Below are 22,552 nucleotides of genomic sequence, written 5' to 3'. Positions count from 1 at the left end.
ATATCATAGTAGAGAACCACCCGTTCTTGGGCAGAATTGAAGAAGAACTTGTTACTGAGAAGAGAAGTAAGGGACCATTGGAGAGAGCATTCCAGAATGATGCTAGGGAGATTGCAGATGAAGCTGTTGGAAGATGTATCTATGCAAATGGTTTGGCATTCAATGTTGTGCGCTCACCATATTGGCAGGATATGTTGAGAAAAGCAAATGATGCTCCGCAAGGGTGGATAGGGCCAGGTTATGAGAAGGTACGCACCACCTTACTAGCAAGTGAGGTCAAAAACATAAACAATGCATTGGCTTCCATTAGAAATTCATGGAAACAAACAGGTGTGTCAATTATCTCTGATGGGTGGAAGGATACCAAAAATCGGCCATTGATAAATGTGATTGTAGTGTGCCCAAAAGGGGCAATGTTTCTAAAGGCTGTGGATTGTGAGGGACAGGTGAAGGATGCACAATTTATTGCTGATATCCTTATAAAATGCATCCAAGATGTGGGTCCTGAAAATGTTGTCCAAGTTATTACAGACAATGCAAAGAATTGTCGGGCTGCAGGTTTGTTGATTGAGAGACGTTTTGATCACATCTATTGGACACCTTGCGCTGTCCACTCTCTCAACCTAATGCTACAAAAGTTGGGTAGGAAAATAGATTGGATCAAACAAATCTATGCTGAGGCTGAAGAGATTCAGATGTTCATCACAAACCATAACATGTCACAAGCCATTTTTAGATCATTTTCAGAGTTGGAATTGCTGAAGGTAATTGAAACACTTCAAATTTTTAATTCTATATTCACTACTAATATGAATTTACTTTTTAAATTTGATAATGATTTCTTCATAATTTAATTATGATTTTAAATTCTTGAATAGGTTGCTGAGACTCGATTTGCATCAAACACAATTGTCTTGAGGCGACTTGTGTTGGTGCGAGAGGCACTTGCTGGCATGGTTATTGGTCAAGGTTGGATTCAATGGAGGCAATCCAATACAGAAAGGGCAACAAATGTAAAGAAAATGATCCTAGAAGACACATGGTGGGAAAGAGTGGAATATCTTCTTAGTTTCATCGAGCCCATCATGAGCATGATCCGTTTTGCTGACATGGATCACCCATGTTTGGGAATGGTATACGATGGCATTGACTCAATGATTGAGTTAATGAGAGACGTCATCAATAAAAAAGAGAAAGATCCTGAAGAAACTTTCTTCAAAGAAGTCAAGTCAATTTTTGTTGAACAGTGGAACAAAATGACCACCCCATTACATCTTCTTGCATTTGCATTGACTCCAAAATTTTATAGTGATGAAATTCTTTCTCAGCCAACAAGGGTACCACCATACAGAGATGGAGAAGTAAGTGATGGGTGTAGGACAGCACTCAGTAAACTCTTTCGTGATCATGCAATGGAGGATTTAGTTACAACTGAGTTTGTTAATTTTGTATCCTCTGACAATCAAAGTGTTGCTGCTATCCGTGACAAGTACACGAAGGATGCTCATGCTTGGTGGTACCTTAATGGCCATACATCACCACACCTTCAAACTCTTGCAATCAAACTTCTATCACAGGCATGTTTCTTAATTTTTGTTCCAACTCTCTAACATTATTAGTCTGTTAATGTCAGAAATAAAGTTATTTTTATAGTTGCAACGCTCTAACATTGTGACAAATTTTCAATAGGTTGCTAGTTCTTCTTCAGCTGAGAGAAATTGGAGTACATACTCCTTTATTCACTCAGTGAAACGCAATCGATTGGCAGCAAGTAAGGCAGAAGAATTGGTTTATGTGCATTCCAACTTGCGCCTTCTTACTTATAAAAAAAGTCAGTACAAGGAAGGGGGCACAATGTTGTGGGATGTAGATCCTGAGAGAACAGATTTAGATTTTTCAGTTAATGCACCATCTTTACCCTCTGTGGAGACAAATAGCCAACGTGCTTCTAGCTGTGGAAGTGAAACTGGGGCTGCATGTGGTTCCATTGATCTTGATTTTCTTGATGACCCATATGATGCTGATTACTAATCAGTCTAAATGTAATATTTTGACAGTTTACTGTTTAACCAATGCACAATGAATTCGATATGGATATAATCATATATGATATATCTATTATAACATTCAATTTTTGACATATCAATTGACAAATTGATATGAAACTAGACTTAAAGTTACAGGAAATCATTATAAATGTGTTACTGCAATATTTATGGCAGTTTTGTTTCTACTTTTCAAGCTGTAAGCCTGTATACATGCACAGATATAAAATATATATTTATGATTTTTTAATTTTATATGCTTTTAGTTTTGTTTTCAAGTTGTACAAATGCATATGTATATATATTATATATATATTTATGATTTTTATATGTTATTTGTACAAACGTATCCAGACGTACCCAAACCCACTTCCCAAAAAATTGCCGTACCCACGTACCGTACCCACGTATCCGTATCCGTGCCCGTACCCGTATCGGTAACTTAGACAAAATACATACAACTTGTCTATTAGATCAATGTAACCTAAATGTGAGTTCTATCACAAATTTGACTAATTCCATATGGTCATTTACATCATCAATATGATCTCCACCTACCCTCTTCATTTTCAACATTGGGTAGACATTGTTGTTGAAGATGAAGACTAACACATCATCTTTAGTGTAAAGAAGATATATGAAATAGCCCAAAAGAGGTAAAATTATCCAACTAATAATTATTCTAAAAAATTCATAACTAATCTTAGCACCCTATAATTTCTTACGCTTGTTACTAGTTTTGAAGATATATCATACAATACAAAGTGATATATTCAAATATAAATTAAAATTTTACTGTAAATGTTGAGTGTGCAATTTAAATTGCTATGACATTTCATGTAACTTTGCGAATGCAAATGTAACTTGCCCCCATACATATTCAGTGTTCTCTTGCATTTTCTCTTGCATTAGCTATAATCAAAATACTTGAACCCAACGAAAGCAATTCGAAATCTTTAAACTTTTCTCCAATGCTCAATGATATATACCACACAACATATCTAACTATTGGTGTAACCATTGCACCTCTAGTTCAAGTGTTACTTATGTAGTTAGTTATAAAAGTTTTAGCCGCATCGCTCTGATTGTAATTCTTTGAGAAGTTTCTCAGAGCTCACTTATAAGGTCGAGTTTGGCTTAGTTGTAAGCATGTGGAATTTTATGTTTTTTTTTGTATTTGCAAATTCTAGTTGGAGTTCAACTTGTCTACCATTTAGGAGGTGCAAGATCCTCCCTACTTTGACACTTTGTAGTTTCCGTGGGAACCATCCCTCACCCTATTCTGCTTACGAGTCTCATTTACTAAAATCGTGGACATATTTTGTGTGAAATTCTATATTTGTTTCTCTATGCGATTACCTCATTATAATTGTACAATTTATCAAATATCATGTTTTGGATTTGGCACAAATCAACAACATTAAGTTCCTTATCTTGACCATGTCTTTAGGGTGTTGTGTTTGCATTTGATTGTGTGCCTTGACTGCATTTGAAGCATGTCATGTTCATGTCCAAAGTTGTGCCTTAATTGCATTTGAAGTGTGTTGTATCCACGTTCAAAGGTGTGCCTTGTTCAAGTTCAAATGGTCTTGTGTCCATGTTCAAGGGGTGCTTTGTTACATGTTCAAAGGGTGGCGTCCGTATCTGAAGGTGTTTCTTGTCTGCATCTGAGGGATGTCGTGTTTGCGTTCGAAGGTGTATGATAGGCTTAAAAGACCGTATGGATTTGTTAGATTGTATAGGTATTGCAAAGACCATACGACATCCTGTTGATGTTAGTTTTGTACCATTACATAACATATAGCAATTGAACACTTGATATGGGATATCAAACACTCAATTCCTCTCTTGAAAAGTTAATACTCATGAAGACATGAGAAAAAACTCCAATGTTCCTTACACTTGTGGATACTAATTTAGTTATTGATGTGATTTGCTGGTAATCACGTAGGCAGCCTTAGGTTGTTCATTCAAGGATAACTTGGACTTTTGATGTGATGGTGATGATATTGTATGAGTGCCAGATGGTGTTGATGGTGGTGATGATGGAGGGTCTAGCGCTAGATGATGTTGAGGGTTGCGACAATGGGGCAATAATGCTCTAATGACTTTTACCTTCCTAACTTTCTTAGAATGAAATACGACTACTCAACTACTTGCTATTCTACTCCTACTCCTATGAATTGAATGATTAGCAAATGGATGGGGATCAAATCTGATGAAAGCTAAGCAACGACTCTACCTCCATAGATGCAATGATTCAAGGGAAAAGACTAGTTTACCATGCAAGGCTTCCCAACAAGCCACTAGGATGCTAGTGGCCTAGTTATAGATCCCTATCAAACACCCACTAATATCACCATACAACTATCCATCTACTCTTACTCTTATTAACTTTCCTGAAATAAATTCTACTTTAACAACTTCAAAGGAAATCTAATTCTAACTATTGGAAGTAGAAACCATGCAATAACACCAAGTGTTCTTAATCACCATGCAAGTCAGAACAATGATAAAGAGAGGCAATTTTGGTAGTATCTTAGCAACAATTTTCTTCAACCCTTTACAAATGAGAGCAAATGGCCTTATATAGAGGCCCAAAATTACAACCAACGGTAGAGATTAAGAGGCAAAACCAATGATCTAGATTGGATCCTAGAAATCCTAATTAGGGTTGCCACCCCATTAGCCAATGAGAAGACGCCACCTCATCAATGGACCAATGAAAAAAAGGAAAAGTGGCAACCAATGAGAAGGCACCAAAATGGTAGCCAATTAGAATTAGACACCTATCCTACCCAAGAAGAAGGAGAATTTGCCACTTGGGCTTATATCAAATGATCTTCTAATATAGTTCTACCCCTTTCTTTCATCTTTTTAGCCAAAGCAATGAACTTGGCTAGCTTGTTGTTGGCTTCCTTCATGGGAGGGCAAGGTGTATGTTTCATGTTGAGCTCAGCTGAATTCATCATGCTGCTCACTGCTTGCAGTGTTTTCTCATGATCCTTCTCATATTCTTTCGCGTATCCGATAAAGGCATTGAGGGAGGCAAGGGTGCCCAAATGTTTCTTCTTGATGATAACCTTCCCCAACTCATCCAATCTTGATCCAAATTTTGTCTCATTGACATTCTCCTCTTTGATATCTTCAAAATCAAGTGCAGCCCCAACATCGTTCATCATGGTTGAAATCGAAGTGTCAACGCTTGGGCTATGCTGTGCAATCTCGCTCAGTACCTCTTCAAGTATTCTTAATTTGATAGTCAAGATAACAAACTAAGACTCCACCGTACTCAATCCTCCTTCATCTATCAACTTGGCTCTTTCCAAATGTTTCTCCAGTAGCTTGATAAATGCCTGTAGCTTGGGAATGGCTAAGTCCTTGACTGAAAGGAAATCCTTCCACTCACCCTCAAATGTTCTAAATTTATCTCTAATAGCCACCAATGACCTGAACGTCGAGATAAAGGAAGGCAAGAAATTTCGCCCATCTTGGATTGTATCGTGGATCCAATCCTTGACTTTGTGCAACTAAGCCGATATCTCTTCTTTGTTGCTCCCACTGTCTTGAGGAAGGGCTGCCTGGTGCAACTGTTGGATAGGCTGGCAATCTCTCCAATACCTGTTTTCCGCCTCCAACTTTATAATCCTTTCGTTTTCCTTGCTCAACCTTTCTCTAATTGGAACCACGCCTTCCTGGATCTCTTCACATTCCATGTCATCTGTGATTCTTCCCAAGTTATGCTCTACTATCTCATATTCTTGAGCTACAATCTCATCCAAAGCCTTGCTAACCATTGCTATAGCAATCTGAACTTTTCGGTGACCATCATTGTCGCTCCTGATTACCTTTGCCACTGTTTTTGCAATTTGTTTCTGGTTCTCGCTATCACCCTTTTCCATTAATCGTTGGATATCTTCAACTGTTTGGGCAGTCACTACCTCGCCTCTTGGCATAAGCATTTGCCTTAACCATAGTGGTGCAGTGCATCTCCCCAAATCTGGATTTGGTTTGACTAGCAAAGCATCACCAATGGCCTCAAGCACCTGGCTTATCTCCTCAATATCAATTGGCCTATCTTCTTCTTCACTAGTGATTGTCACATCATCTCCATGTTGGTTCTCCGAGAGAGGAGAGTACTTGGTGCTGTCACTGTAATCACTTGATTCTAAATCAGAGCTCACCTCTATCGCGGCCCCTTGTCCACTTGTATTATCCTCTTGGCTTCTAGCCTCAATTATGCTCTCCCTTGACTATGTTGCATTCTATTTCTTTGCTGGAGGTTCCTGATGTTCTTTACTTTTCTCAACCTCCAAACCTCTCTTCTTGCTCTCAACTGTTCTTTGCTGCTGACTACTACCCTCACCTTTCTGTCCGACTGACTTTGTTGGACCTTCCTTCAGTTTCATCTTCTCATAAGTAAGGCATACCTTTTAACTTTGTAATTTCCTTAACTTCCCATTATACCACGACTCGGTGTGCAGATCAACTGTCCTGTTAACTGCCTCCAAGGAAGGATCCTGACGATCATCCCAATCCACTAGATTCAACTTTGTTCCATTCACTATATCATAATCTTCTCTTAGCACATTTTCATCATCTTCCAGTTGATCGGGAATATCAAGGCCTCTCCATCTAATTGACCTCATCATATTCATTGACAATCTTGAGAAAGCTAGCTTTCTCACATGAAAGTCATCCTGGGCATTGGCCCAAAAATCTTCTACAGTAGGAACATGTTTAAATGTATTTCTAGGAGATGCTTTGATAAGACCGTTAGGATCGAATCCTTGCCTTGCTCTATACCATCCTAGATGATACCATTGTAACTCTTTCTCCGCAGCTGCAAAGGCAACATGATTGGGACAACTATCATTGCCAATTCCAAATGAGAAGGTAATCCCTGTCTCACCTTTTAGTTTCATCATTTTGTCATAATGCTCAAGTTGCCTAGCCAACTCCATCAAAACTACCTTGTTGGGTGGGTAGCTTGGAAGTCTATTGGGACAAACTGTGCTTCTTGCTACTCTAATATAAGTGAATTTTGGAAATTGGATGAACCAACTCCCATACTTCTTAACTTTTGTTTCTGCTTCTGATGAGAGCCTCTTAGCAGGTGTCCCTTGTAATATCCTTACCGTCTTCATGACACCTTACCATCTTCATGGCAAAGGCGTCATAAAACATTTTATAATCCTTGATGTTGTGCAAATGAAGCTGTGGATAACACTCATGCACCAAACATTGCCTCGACTCATTGCCAATTACTTTTAAGGCCTTAAAGTCCAGAATTTTCATAGAGTCTCGCAATCAGATAAAAAAGATGGGACCCCATATAGAATTGCTTTTGATTTTGCACTGTCCTATTTCTATACTTATTAATCTCCAACCTTCAACCTAAGGGTGGGACTATCATTTATTTCTACCTCTTCGTTACTTTAGGATGGACTACACTTATATCTCCCAACTTCAATCCTAGGGTGGTTTAGCTTATTTCTGCCTCGCCAAGTTATCATGAAATCTACATGTCATGTCCCCATTTTGGAGGCAATTTGATTTAATTAATTTAATTAATTAGGTTATCCAAAATAATGAATATTTTATGAGGATGACTAATTAATTATTTTAATTAAATAAAGAAGTGGTATTAAGTTAATTATTTATAATGTTATCAAATAAATAGATATTAAAAGGTAACTTTATATTTAATTAATTTAATAAAGTGACTTGAATTATAAAATATTTTATAAAGTCACTTAATAGATAAAACAAAATAATGTTCTAGAAGCTTGTGGAGAAAGTGGAGAAAAAAGAATAAATAGGCACCCCGGGCTTCATTCTAATCATCCAGATTTGTTGTTGTTGATGTTAATGTTTGTTGATGTGCATTGTGGAGCTTAGGGTTTCTGCAATAGTCACAACTGGCCATTGAGAACGAAAACTCTCAATTGGTATGCAATTTTGAGGGTGTGAAATATCACTTGAATTATTGCAGCTGGGAGGAAGATACTTCAGTCTTCTATTTGTGCTACATTGAGAAAAAATATTTGTGGCCATTGAGAACGAAAACTCTCAATTGGTACGCGATTTTGAGGGTGTGAAATATCACTTGAATTATTGCAGCTGGGAGGAAGATACTTCAGTCTTCTATTTGTGCTACATTGAGAAAAAATATTTGAGTACAAAAAGCAGGCCAAAAAAGCAATTCGAAAAAGCAGGCCGAAAAAGCAGTTCGAAAAAGCAGACCGAAAAAGCATTTCGAAAAAAGCAGGCCGAAAAAGTAGTCCGAAAAAAGCAGGCCAAAAAAGAAAAACCGAAAAAGCAGGCCGAAAAAGTAGGTCCGGAAAAGCAATCCAAAAAAAAAAAAAGCAATCCGAAAAAGCAAACTCGAAAAAGCAAAGAAAATTATTACAGCCATCTACAATTAGGGGCGGCAGCTAGAGAGGCACGACTTGGGCACTTGAGGAGGTTATTTTCTGTTCAGTGGTATTGCAATACATCTATTCTCTAAGGCGACTTCATATGCCAGGTCTGATGTGTATTTTCATAGTTGCCTTTCATTATAGAGTGCTGTTGTAATTGTCATTTCATATCAGACCTATCATTCATTAATAGATATATCATTCATTTTTACATTCCTCACAATGGTATCAGCAATCCATGGCTTTAGTTGTATTTAATCATGCATGTGATTAGCGTACTGCTGCAGGGGAGTATTGAAGTTAGATATTAAGTGTTGCATTAGTTTTCATTGGCAGCTGTAGGTGCATATTACTTTACCAGCAATCATCATATTTTGATATCTTTATAAATGCCAAGAGTCTTGGCTAACTTAGTATGAATATTGTATTGGATACTCATTCTCAATTAAGGAGATACAATTGCTGGTCATTAATAGTTGTCTTTGAGCATTAATATATCATTTTTTATTAGCCAGTTAGCTTGCATACCAACTGTTTGTTAAAATACCAGTTGGCTGTAGGTGATCATTTTCATGATTAGAACTCATATATGCATTCACTATTGCCAAAAATTAGTTGCATATTTATGTTAGGTCATTGTTTAGACAATTTGGAGTCTTTTGTAAGCATTCTCTTTGAGGCAAATCCAAACAAGAATCACTGCAGCACTCTGAAAAGTTATATCAGTCAGAGGAGCCTTAATTGCAAAGTGTTTGACGAAATGTCAAACAACTGAAGTATAAAGATTTTTGGTGTTGGAAGAAGTTATAATCTATTGGGGTTATTTCACTACACTTATCTCTCCAAACTTCAACCTATCAATGGAATGATGAAGTGGTGGATGATGAATGTAAGAAGAATATAAGGGAAAGGAACCAAGCAAGAACAAGAAATAGAATCCACCTTTAAACCAATCTTCACCTCTAAAATGAATAGAATTTTACTTTAAATTTGCCTTTACCAATAACTGAGCCCTCTTTAAATTCGGATCAGATTTTGCAATTTCAAGCCTCCTTGCAAATAATGATGCCCTAGCAAAAATCAGAATTTTGACTTCCTTAAAATTGCCCACATTTGCCAAAATCAAACCCTTGGATCACATAGCCTCTTCACCAAGCAAAATCACCCAAATCTGGAAGTTGAAATCGCAGCCTTTGGAAAGAAAATTAGACCTCACAAAATTGTCCAAGCAAGAAAAATTTCAGATCTGCCTCAAAAAATCGCCTAAGAGAGAAATTCGCTCAAGATGGAAGAAGAAAAATGCCACCAAGCAAGGAAAAATCTGCCTAAATTAATCGCCTAAGTCTGCAAGCTACCCTTCTAGAAAAAAATCACTCAACACATGAGGAGGAGGAAGATGGAATGAGAAGATGAGAGAGGGGGGAACCCCTCTTATACCAAAATTTCCTTGTCCCTCCAAGCTAGCCGACTTACCTTAGAAGAAAGCAAAATTAAATTAGCATCTTTATTAATGGCCTAGATTTAAATGCCGTGCTAAAATTATTTAGCTCAAAGTGAAATTAGCCCATTTAATTGCCGGTTGTGATAAAAAATTACAAAATAAAACAAGGAAAGCCTAGGAGATGCCAAAATTTTTATTTAACAACGTTTTGGCAATTAAAATATCATTAAAATTGAATTTGGCAAGCCAAAATTCATTTTCAATTCCAATTTACCAATTTCTTTCAACATTTAAAAATCTCCTAAGCAATATTTCAACCAATTTAATTCAATTTTGCAATTTAACCCACTTTCAATTTTGCAATGCAATTTTAATTTTTAACCAAAATAAATCATTTCTCTGGCATTCAAAATCGATTTTCCAATTTTAATTTCACTATCAAAAAATTCCTCTCTTCACCAAAAAATTCAAGATTTTCCAAAACAATTAAATCTAGAAAAAAAAAAATTCATTTTGAAAATGCTCAAGCTTATACAATTATATCAAATTTTCAAAATCCGTTTTAAGTCCAAAAATTTGCAAATTTATCTTGCCAAATATTGTTCTAACCATTGAAGAGTGTTGTTTTTGAAATTTGTTTGGCCTAAGGATAAAATTACATATTCCAGAAAATCAAGTTTTGCACCGGGTGAAAAAATAAATCCAACCACATCCTTCATGGCCCAAAGGTGTTCAAGGTGTAAAATTTTCAAATCAAAAACTTTTGGACAACTCCGAAAAAACTTGCCAAGGCAACCCAAAAAAAGGTGGTCCCCAAAATTTTGGGGCGATGGTGTGAAAACCTCACAACACATCCCAGTGAGCCACATGGAGTTATTCATCTGCATATGGGAATTCTCAAAGCTGTACACCAATAGGGGGACATTACAGTAGTATCCGAGCCAAAATCCTGCTAGCCTATGCAACACATTGGATGATTTTAAAAATGGAAGAAAGGGATAATGAAATTGCTGCCACTAAAATCACCAAGTGGTATAACCAATATCGGAAGACGAATAATCTTTTGTGATTATAAGAATATCTACTTCTGATGGGAAAAATTATACTTATGCATGAGGAGGTTATCAAAAATATCTACTTCTGACGGGAAAAATTATACCTGTGCATGAGGAGGTTATCAAAATTTTTCATGAATACTTGAGCGAACCTGAGAAGATCAAGGCTATTGAATCCTTTTATAGGTACTATGAAAGTAAAAGAAGAGGAGTTGGATGCTGAATAAGGAACTTAATCTGAATCAAAGAAAGTTAAAGACAAGTTCACATGTTCACCCCAACTACTGAAGGATATGAACAAGCAAAAGACAACAATTGTCCCTTCAAGTGGGGAACACCTTAACTTTCAAGACACCACAAGGATGTAAAAGATGCGAACTCTAACAACGATCCCTTGCGGGAGCAATCTTATAGTTGGTTGAATATGGAGTTTACCTTTTTGGTTGGGCATGATTACCATCTCTTCATATGAGTGGCTTCTCCATGGGAAGAATAAGTTGCACCTAAGCCTTGAGATTCCAGACCATTTTTGAAAGAGATCGATTGGCATAATAGCACAAAAGCTTTGGATTTGAGCATTGATGTGTTTGAATTTATTTGTTCCCTAGTGGGAACAATTGGTCAAATAAAGCCCTACCTACCCATGGGATACCTGAGATTCCCATCCCAAAGCTTTGGCTGCCTCACACTTGTATCAGAACTTGAATTAAAATTTTTACCAGGAAAGGGAGGCATATATCTGAATCTGGTAACCTAGGTTACAATAATATGTTGATAATTAATACCTGTACAATTTTCCAGTATGCTGTGATTTTTGGTGTGGTATGAAATGGGTATATTGCATGCAGGCCCTTCTCCTAAATTGTATTCACTCTTTCCTATGTTCACACACAAGTTAAGATCATTTAAACTTTAGAAGCAATGTAGTAGCTGGAAATGATTAATTTAAGAATGGTCTTGGAAAGATCATGATGAAGTGAAGAGTATGGCTTTTGGGGGGACTTGATTATTGTTGAGGTTGGAATTTTTGTAAGGTTGTCAGGGTGCACGAGTGAGTGAAGCAAAATCTACATTTAAATTCCATGGTTTGTGCATTCACTGAGCAGTTATGGCCAGGTCAGGATGAAATGAAGAACCTGGAATTTGTGGATTATCTGTTTTCTGAGTCTGGACTTTTTTGTAAATATGACAGATTGCACTGTCGATCAGAAATAAAGATCTCAATTTAGTTTCAATATGGTTTTTCTTTATCAAAGGAGGATCAGTCATGTCTATTCTTTTATCCTCTGCTTTTATTGATAGATGAGCATCTCTGAATTTTGGTGCTATCAAAACTATGCCTGATTTAATTTTTAGTGTTCCTTCCCTTAAAACTGGATTGAAATAGCAGTTCATGCAAATGATGGGCTCAGTGCTAGACGTTTTTGCATGTTTTGGTAACTATTATAATCAGACCTAGCTCATGCACTTTTTAAAGCATGATGCTGCACTTTTTGAAGAATGATGCTATTTTACTATAAGTGGTTATATTGTCTTCTACTAAGTCTTTAGAGGCAAAGTTTATGCCAAATGAAGCTTCTATACCTAAGTTGTGTTTGGCTCTCCTTTCTATGCTTGCAGAAAAAAAGAAAAGAAAAGAAAAGAATCAATTGTATTACAGTTTTCCATTAGTGATGAAAGCTTTTATGTTTCAAAAGCATGATTGTATTTGGAAACAATTGAAGTGACAATGATGCTATGTGGATGAGATAGTGGTTTTAAAAAAGTCTGGATGAAGTGATGACTATGGAAGTTTGGGTGATTGTGATTGTTGATAAGGAATTAATGATGGGAGGAAAGATCCTAATTTACTTTTGCATGATCATCCATGGTTTTAACCAGATGTTTCGATATGGGTTTCCTTTGTCAAAGTATATTTCCAACTACCTGTGTTGTTTTCTCTTTTGCATATTATAACTGGGTACTGTTTAAATATTAGTCCTATTTTTTTAATATCTGCTTGCATGTCCTTTTGTTTATATTGAGCTTATGTGCTGGTTTCATTTGTGTGTGCAGATTTCTATGTAAGTTTTGGTACCTATATAAGCATTACTTGTATAGAATTTTTTAAATTTTGAAATACAATAGGTTATGTTGAAGGCAAGCTATTTATATGTATAGTGTAAATGGCTGATTTGGTCCCATTTTATCTGACAATGCAGGATCTGATGCCTATCTTGTTGGTGGCTGTGTAAGAGATCTCCTTTTAAAGAAGACGCCTAAAGACTTCGATGTTGTCACAAATGCAGATCCTGTGCAGGTTTCTTTGCTTCCACGGGATGTCTTGCATTTTTGCTACGACTTTATTATGCTATTTTCTGAAGTTCATAACTGTAACTGTATATCTCTGCTAGTGTAGATTATTAAAAGGTTTCGTAGATGCCACCTAGTTGGGAAACGGTTTCCTGTCTGTCTTGTACGGCTTGGAGGTTCTGTTGTTGAGGTACTAATGGAAGTACTAAGGTTTATATCTTTACTATAGCATAACTATGTTATCAAGAACTGGGTTTTAATATAGTTAAAAGCGGATGCAACCTTACATTATTGTCTATGCCATTTGATAAATTGTACTACTACTGACAATGAAGCATCTTATATGGGCACGATGAATTTCCTTAATAGCACAAGCTTATTATGTACTGTTTGTCACTATTGCCAGTTTTGATGTTCTAGGTGTCAAGTTTTGGAACATTGGAAAAATTTGGAAAGCGTGAGCTTTGCTCTTTTCCACAAAGACCTCCTTATTGTAGTCACGGTGACTATGTACGGTGGAAAGATTGCATGCGCAGAGACTTCACCATTAATGGGTAGATACATCCATCTCTACATTTCATGAGAGCTTTGTAATCTATGTTAAAACCCATCCTTTTGGATCATTGATCACTTCGTAAATATACAATAATTTTCCTTTCAATGTTAAATTGTTTTCTGGTGCAAATATTTTTAATCTTCTATATTTTTGTTACTTTTATCCATTGTGCATTCATTTGTATCATTTCATATTCATTTGTGTCATTTTTTATTCCACTTTATCACAAAATCTTTAGTTATTTTGTTTGACATTCATACATGTGAATAAGTACTTTCTTACTTAAGACGTGCACACCAAAATCTATTACCTTGATTATTTAAGGGGTAGTTTCTGGTTTCTGTTTTGGAATGATAACTCAAGTACTAAAGCATCAATATGCAAAGATTAGTCTCTTTGTGCTAGCTCTTATTAATCACATGTTCACATGCTAGATTAATTTAGCATAATTTTTAAGTAAACGTAAGATGTATTTATACACAAGATCTGCGAAGCTGGGGATCACCTGAGCCAATTGAAACTCACGGGCCCTATGGGCAACTCTGTCTTTAATCAATAATATAGGAAATGTTACACAACTAATTAAATCATATACTTTCTTTGATTAGATAATTAATTTTATCATCTCTTGTATCCTATTAAGTAGTGGCATCTTGAATATCCCTTATTCAAAAATCCCTCTACCAAATGCAAAACAATTGTAAATGAAGAACTCAATCAAATAATTAGAAGTACTAGTCTTTATATAGAACAAACCATTGCATGTGTTGGTATTTTTAACTACCAAGTAATAAGATACCTAATACCAAGATGGTGAAGATCAAAATAACCTAAGGATTAGCTACTTCCCATGATCAGTTAGATGGTCTTCAAATCTGGACCCAACTTCAACAAAATCATAAAGATTTTCTACTCTTTTGGCTCTGCAAAACCAAGGCGGGTGCACCTAAGGGATAAAAGATTCAAAGCTTGATACTATCTTCACATTTTTCAATGACATTCTAGTACAATATACATCCCCTACAACAGATTGGTCACAATTCTTCTCAGATTTACAAGTAATTCTGGGTAACAGCAGCTAACTAATACACAGAGATTAAATGCAAACAAGTATTGACCAGCTATGATACTCTTCATACATTTAAAGTAAAATTGATTTTGATTTAAAGATTTTGCTTGATGCTCATCCATGATATCTTCATATGCTAACTGAAATAATTGATCAGTGCCTCATCCATTGGGATTCAGAGTCTATCCAACCATTTTAACCTAATTGATTGCATTACAATCAATAATATCAGCAATCTCATGAATATTCTCATGGGACCAATTCCGTTGCATTCTTTGTTGAGGAGTTTGTGATTGGCTTTGTCGTAATAATGATTCCTTGGAGCATGTGGTCATTGGACTTGCATGTGATGGGCCCTGTTCTGATACTTGAAAGCTGAGTTGAACTCGGGGTTCTCCATCCATATCATCTTGTACTAACAAATTGACAGTCACATTTGATTGTCCTGTTGCCAAGTCATCTGTTTGGGCCTCTGTGCTTGTGACTTCAATTGGTTGCTTACCTTTGTCTTCTTTTGCTTTTACCAATGTGTCAATTATTTGCAAATCATCTTGTTCCATTTCATCATTATCATTTTCATCAAGTTCCAACTGCTTTGCATGTGCAAAATCTGCCATCCACTTGTCAAAAATTGTGTCATCTAGCCAATTGAAACTCAAAATCTCTTGTTGTTTCTTCATCACATACTCTTCCAATTTCTCTATTTCAATGAAAGCTTCTCTTAAAGAATCATAAAATATTTGCACTTATACAACTTCTTTAGTTGTATTTTCCCACCATGCATTTCCCTTCTCATTTATGACCCTATTCATCCTAAGGCATAATAGGTCATCCAATTCCTGGGCCCATTCCTCTTTATTTTTTAATTTATCCTTTTTATCTAGGGCATGGGGAAATAGTTCAAAGTTTCTACTCTTATATTTGGCAAGATAATTTATGATTCTCCTCTGTAATGCAATTCTTTTATCATCAAACTCAGAGAGATCATTGGTCAAGTCAAAAGTCTTCTCTATTTGTTCACAAGACAAACTGATAACTGAAAAACACAAGAGAGTGACATCTTTATCCCTGTTATTCTACTTATTAACAATTGGCTTCAAGGCCTCCTCTGTCATGTCCCCAAATTTGAATGTAATAATTAAATTAAATTAATTAATTAATTGGTCCCAGAATTTAAATAGTATAATAAAAGAACCTTTAATTAGTTACTTTAATTAATTAATATGGGCCCAAGTTATTATTTGTATTTGTGGTTCCGATTGATTTAATATATGTTGGACCTATTTTTATTTTAGTTTCCATTGGTAAGTTTTGCCATCAACTATCTTTGTACACCCTCAAAAAGGTTTTCCCCGATGGGTATTTAAGCATGGCTTGTATGTAATTGTAGGTATGCAATTTTGGATTATTTCTTTATACTGCGAATTCCTGTTGGAGTTCTAGATTGTTTGCCATTTCGGAAGTGAAAGATCTTCCCTATTTGGCTTGTTTCCAGTTTCATTGAGATTCAACCCTCACCCTATTCCATCGCTTGTAACACTTCGCTTGGATTTGGAAAATCAGAGCACGATCTTTTGGCAAGTATTAATCGATGTTTAATTGTGTTTAAATCTCTACTTTTGTTTGGTTTTATCTGGTGAATATGGGTCTAAAGTTTATGGTTGCATGACTAATACGTATTCCATCCATCTGTACACCGTGCACCTTTCCCAAACACCTTTCTGTATTGCAACATATCCCTACTGAATGGTTTCCCTGCATATTGTATGACCTTACCTCCAATTTCTGTATGACCATCAATCTACACACTGTATGACTTCACCTCTATTCACTGTACAGACAACAAATCATTCTGTACAGATTAACCTTTACACTACCGTACGACCATCAGGTACATACTATACGACCCAGTTTTACTCTTCTATACGACTATCTAGCACCCACCGTATTGTCCTGCCTTCACATTGTTGTATGGCCACTCAATACAGACCATATGGCTTCTGTCTTTATCCCTATTTTTGGATCATCATACCGCCATTGTAAACCGTACATGCTTCTCTGAAGTTGATTGGGTTTTCAGAACATTGCAGTTGTATGTCAGAACATTATAGTGGTATCAGAGCAGAAACCATTCGGGAGCATCTCCAAAACCGTTCAAGAAATCTCCAAAACTTTCATGAACATTACCAAAACCTTTTGGGAGCATCTTTAAAACATTCGAGAACATTATCGAAACCGTTCAGAACATTATATCCTCATTTTCTTTCAGCTCATTCCATATGCTTATTATTTTTGCTAATTGTTCATAGAATATTGGCCAACCAATTATATCAACCAAATATATAATTGCTTTCCTCAACCTATCCTCATATTGGATATCTAGTTCTCATGTAATGCGCATAGTTTGTTCTTTTCTTCTTCAAAATCCTCTGCAGTATAATACTTGAGGTCTCTGTGGTGTGTTTGGAATTTCTATAAGAAGAGTGGATTTAAAAGGCTCCATTGGCAGACGAGGATAAGTGATTCTAGGCCTGCTAGACTGTCCTTGGTGCCCCATCATCTTATTCTCAAGTTCGATCCTCTTCTGCACTTCTTTATTATAAGCAGCCAGAACTTGTTCATATTTTTCTTGTAACGTTGATGTATCCTTTTTCTCCCTCAAGGCTGTGGCTAGGGTGAGGTTGGCTATCCCAACATTTAGCTCTGTGGCCTCTTCATTTGGATTGTCCTCTACCCTTTTTACAATCAGGTTTCCAATTATACCAGTATCATCAGGCTAGGAGGAGCTGGTTCTGGATCCTTTTCTCATAGACCAGATGACTAAGGCAGCATGATCTTCACTAAATTTGGCACCTTTCAACTCTTTTTTCACCTTTTCATTTGCATTCAACTTCTTAGTAGCAGAGTTAAAAACCATTGCATTTGCAATGCCCCAATTTGGCTGAAGCAAGACTCCGAATGATTTTATCATTTTTCTTCCCTCTTTAGCGGTCAAGCTCTAACTCTTGCATCATCTCATCTTTTATTTGGTCTTGTATGGAAGCCTCTTCCATCTCAGGATGCTCTACCCTTTTTTTATTGCATTCTGTATGCCATAGCTCGTTTCCCTTCGTTTCTTTCTGCATATTCTAAATTCCTTCATCATTCTGATCATATCCTTCTGGAGAGCTCAGACCTTCTTATTGTCCTTTTTGTCACCACTGCTATCTCCTTCCGAAGACGAGTCATCCGAGTCGGATGAGCTACTTTTCTTCTTTTTGTTTTCTGTTCACTCTCTCAATCCATCGCCTGATTGTATGCTTCGGTGTATGATGAAAGCTGCACAATCTTCACTTTCTTCCTTAACTCTGGGCATAGTCCTTGAATGAACCATCTCTTTTTCAGCCCATCTACCGGCTTACTTTCCATTTTATTTATTAATTCTTTTAATTTTTTGGCATATACATGGACTGTTTCATTTTTCCCTTGCTTTGTGGTGTATATTTCTACTACGATCTCATTGTCGTCTTGCAACAATTGAAACTCAGTGATAAACTCCTTTTTAACTGCTGCCCAGGAAGTTAATTTTTGGGGATTCACGTCGGCAGGTTGTTGGAAATTGTTGAACCCATTCATTTGTGTTGGTTATGCTATTCGCTCTCCAAATTGTTTCACATGTCTTACAGTGTCTGATTGGATCGGTCGTTCCATCAACATCAAACTTTGGCAATTTTTCCTTTGGTCCAACCATTACTATTCGAGTTGGAGGTACTTGTTGTGTGCTCGTACTATTTTGCAATCCCGCGTTGTTTTGCACTCCCACGTTGTTCTGTACACCTGCGCTGTTCTTAACACTTGCGCTAATTTGTACACCCATACTGTTTCGGACAATCATCTTATTTTCCACAGCCGTGTTATTTGGTGACAAAGGGTCTTCGTTAAGCAAAGTTCGTTTTGGAAGTGTATCGCTCATGCTCCCTCGGCACTCCGAGCCATGCGAGTTAATTGCCTTCCGTCTAGATTCTCTTCCTTTGGCGTATATAGGCTAAGGAATTTCTCCCTTGTTTCTTCCACCAAATCCAACCGCTGTCGAGTCTCTTCCAACAATTCCTCAGTGCTTCGGTGTCCGTCGACAATCTGCTGAAACCTCCGTCTGCGCTTGGCCTGTTGTGCCAAAATTAAATTCCCTTGTGCGGTGTGTATTTCATCTTTTTCCTTTAGCTTATTCTTATTTTTGTTCAGCTGATTTGGCATTAGTCTTCATTCCTCTGCCTTCGTTCCAGGTCCATGGGGAAACAACGCCAAATGTTTACCGTATGGGGTAAATAGTTTAATGCATACAGACAATAGACAAGAACATGTACACAACAGTACTCCTTTTATTATTCGCATATATGCTGAAGAGATTACATAGTGCTTCCAATGATGATTACCACCATGATCCAAAGTCCATTTCGGACGGTGTACATATACCATTCCGAAGGGGTGGCTCAACCGTCACGCGTCCTTTCGGATGCTAATCTACCCATCGGTTATTTTATAACTTTATCCACAACATGCTAATCTACTAGTCGGCTGTTTTATAACTTTACCGACAACATTTCCCTCGTCTAATTATGTGTCAGTGATAAAAACTCCCCCTTGGGATCCTAATTGCTCCATCTGCTCCTTAGTGAGTTGTTCATCTCCTATATGCAACAAGGACTGAGTGGGTGAGTACTCCTTTGTTTGGGGTACTTGTTTTTCTTCTATCTTCTGTCTTTTGGCCTTTGGCTCATCAGGCCTCTCCTCCATAACAACACTGGTTGATCCAACTTCTCATTCATTGCATCCATAATCTCTGGAAAAGCAATCATTAACTTATTCAACTTATCTGCCTTTGTCTTTGCATCCTTCAAAGGCTTATGGCCTTTATCAAAACAATTAATAAATTCTAGAACCCTGGAATAAAATCTCCACTTCTCCTGTTCGATCTCTTGCTCCTGGAGAGAGAATTCATTTCTTATTATATCTTCAAGGAAGTAGGGTTGATGTTCCTTGGCACCAGTTTTAGCCCTCTCTCTGAAAATATTAATTTTTTTTTCACTATCATTGAAACGATCATGGGAGATAGCCATTTTGTATGGGTTTAAGAATTTGTACAAAAACAATTAACCACCCTTTGTGATTATGGACTGGTGAGCAACTGTGCAAGATGGGAAAATTGAGCCCCTAGATCGACCAGTCAGTTGTGCGTCTCTAATCCACCTATTTGTCATAGCATTTCAGCTATTCCCACCTTCAAAGGTACTTGGTAGGGGATTACATGTGGAGTTCCTTGGAATCCATATACTCTAAACACTGTTGATATAGGGTATGGTATGATATCTGCCCAATTATGGGACACTTTCAAATCAGCAAGGTTATCCATAGGCCTGATGAAATCCAGCAGTGCCTTAGGTATTCTGGGATTGTCCCTTAATAAAAGGCTCCTCAACCTAGATGCGGAGTATCTATCAAATCTCACAAAGCTGGCCTCTTCTACATCCCAGGTCATATCTGCACTCCATAATTGGACTGACAGAGCTTCTCCCTCATACTCTCTGTTTAATACCATTTCTTTTTCAAAGAAAGTAAAACCATTATACAAGAAATATGCATCAATAAGGAATAGTGGCCAAATGTTTTTTCAATTTTTCCGTTAGCAATTCCAATTAGACCTATGTGAATTTCCTCTGCTAAATAAGATGCAAAATCAAAAATAATATCCACACCAAAAGAAGAGATCTGTGTCATCATATACATGAACTTTATTGGCATAAACTCTTGTTCATCTTCACCAAAAACCCTACATAAAGTCATGTAAATATCAATGGCCCTAGTAGTGAAAAATTGCTTCTTGAAAGGCTCTTTAGTTGATGATGTAACAAAGGTCAAATTACCAATTGTAGCCAAATGTCCTCTCAATGCACCTTGTCTGATTTGATCCTTTTGAGACAAATATTCTTTTTGCAATCACTGAAAGTCAATAATCTCATAGTAATCTATGGTTGGCTCCAATCCAAAAACCTCCTGAATCTCTTCTGCAGTGATTTTTATTGAACACTCCCCATCTATTCTCCTCACCATCCTAGCTACTGGGTCATAATTTAGGGCCACAACTGTAAGAAGGTTTGAATCCATGAAAACCTCAGGGACCACCAACTTACCTAACTCAAAATTCCAAATATTCCCATCAGAGGCAAACAATTTCCTTTCTGAGAACCATTTTTTGAACAATTGGAGCCTTGTTTTGGAAGTTATGGCATCCTTAGTCCAATTCTCCTTATCAAACAAACCATTTGAAATCCAAAGCCTAGGGTTTACTGGAACTATCTTTTTAATTTGGGCTGATTCATCTGAAGATTCACTGAATTGTTCGAGAAAATCATCATGGATATTCCTACTAGCATATTCTACTTTCCTTGAAAAACCCTACTTTGGAGGCATATTTGATAATAATTAAGCGAAAAAAAAATTGCTTGAATTATATTCAGACTGAGGTACTTACTTGGCTCTTTTGTTTCCTCTTTATGAATTCTGCAGTGAATCGCTGGTATAGAAAGTTCTTCAGAATTTAACCAGGGGAGAAAATAGCTCTTCAACAGGTTCTAGCTCTCAAAAAATTAGAAATTCATTTGCATGAAGAAATTCTCAACTATCTGCACTATATTCTTGGTTTTATTTCGCACAAGGAGCTTTAACTCTCATAAATGGATCGCAGAGAAACAAAGTCACATCACCTTTCAAATTTGAAAATATGTTGTCGATTTTTGAAAAATTTGATGATTTAGGAATAAAATCTTTAATGACTCGGCTTCAACCCTCCTAGTTGGCGGTCAATCCAATTGAATCCTTCCACATGAGCCTTTTCCTCGTTGGCAACTTGCACTGGACCCACTTACACCTTCGGACTTGTGTCATGTTCTCGCTATGTTGCCAAGGGTAAAAGTCGAGCAACTCCCATTGGTGACATAGCGACCATCGTTGATCAACCTTGCATCAGACGGTAGAGCTCATATGATAATTGCGTCATAAACAAAGTGGGCATGTGGTATTTCCTTCAGTTTGCTATGTCGCCAAGGATAAAGTTCAAGCAACTCCTATTAGCTACAAAGCGACCACTGTCGATCTTGAGAAGATTTGATGATGCGGATCAACGTTCCATTTCCTTCAATGTGAATCCCTCGTTGCATTTGACATCTTGACATCGTGACATGCTGTTAATGACATGGAATTTACGGCGCCTTCTTCAAGGGTTGGTCCTGCCACATATCCATGTGGCAGGCTGTCGCTATGTTGCCAAGGGTAAAAACTTTGCGATTTCCCTTGGTGACAAAGTGACCACCATTGATTGTGAGATGATCTGACAGTGCAGACTTTATGCTTTAAATCTTCCTCCTTTTGATTGGGTCCCATGGGCAAGTATTGCTTGGTCGCTATGTTGCTAGGAATAAATAACACGTGATTTCTTATGGCGACATAGCGACAACCTTTGATCTTAAGGAAGATCAAGGGTTATTGTCATTCAATTGATTTTTCATATAAGAACATGAACCCATAGAATATTTAAGATAAAAGCTTGGGTTAAAATTATTTCGGGAACTTTAGGATAATGTTTAAACAATGTGAACAACCTTTTAAAAGGTTCTTGAGAATAAAAAGGGGTATTTAA

The 22,552-nt window shown here is 36.9% G+C and overlaps 1 protein-coding gene across 7 annotated transcripts in view; it reads left to right on the top strand.

The window, feature by feature from the left end:
* Positions 1-22,552, top strand: part of LOC149567419 (uncharacterized) — a 188,463-nt gene that overhangs the window by 82,175 nt on the left and 83,736 nt on the right. For all 7 annotated transcript variants that reach the window (XR_016362413.1, XR_016362412.1, XM_089820597.1 and 4 more), the window contains 3 exons: positions 13,165-13,262; positions 13,362-13,445; positions 13,676-13,809. Coding sequence is in view for 5 of the 7 variants with exons in the window: in XM_089820597.1 (XP_089676723.1) it covers positions 13,165-13,262; positions 13,362-13,445; positions 13,676-13,809 (316 nt within the window). In the remaining 2 variants the exon portion in view is untranslated. The remainder of the gene's footprint in view (positions 1-13,164; positions 13,263-13,361; positions 13,446-13,675; positions 13,810-22,552) is intronic.

This window comes from Cupressus sempervirens, chromosome 3 (genome assembly GCF_028749045.1).
Source record: "Cupressus sempervirens isolate cs-2001-9-10 chromosome 3, ASM2874904v1, whole genome shotgun sequence".
In the NCBI taxonomy this organism is placed as follows: Eukaryota; Viridiplantae; Streptophyta; class Pinopsida; order Cupressales; family Cupressaceae; genus Cupressus; species Cupressus sempervirens.
Note: the sequence above shows the minus strand (reverse complement) of the source record. Positions and strands in the feature narration are given on the sequence as shown.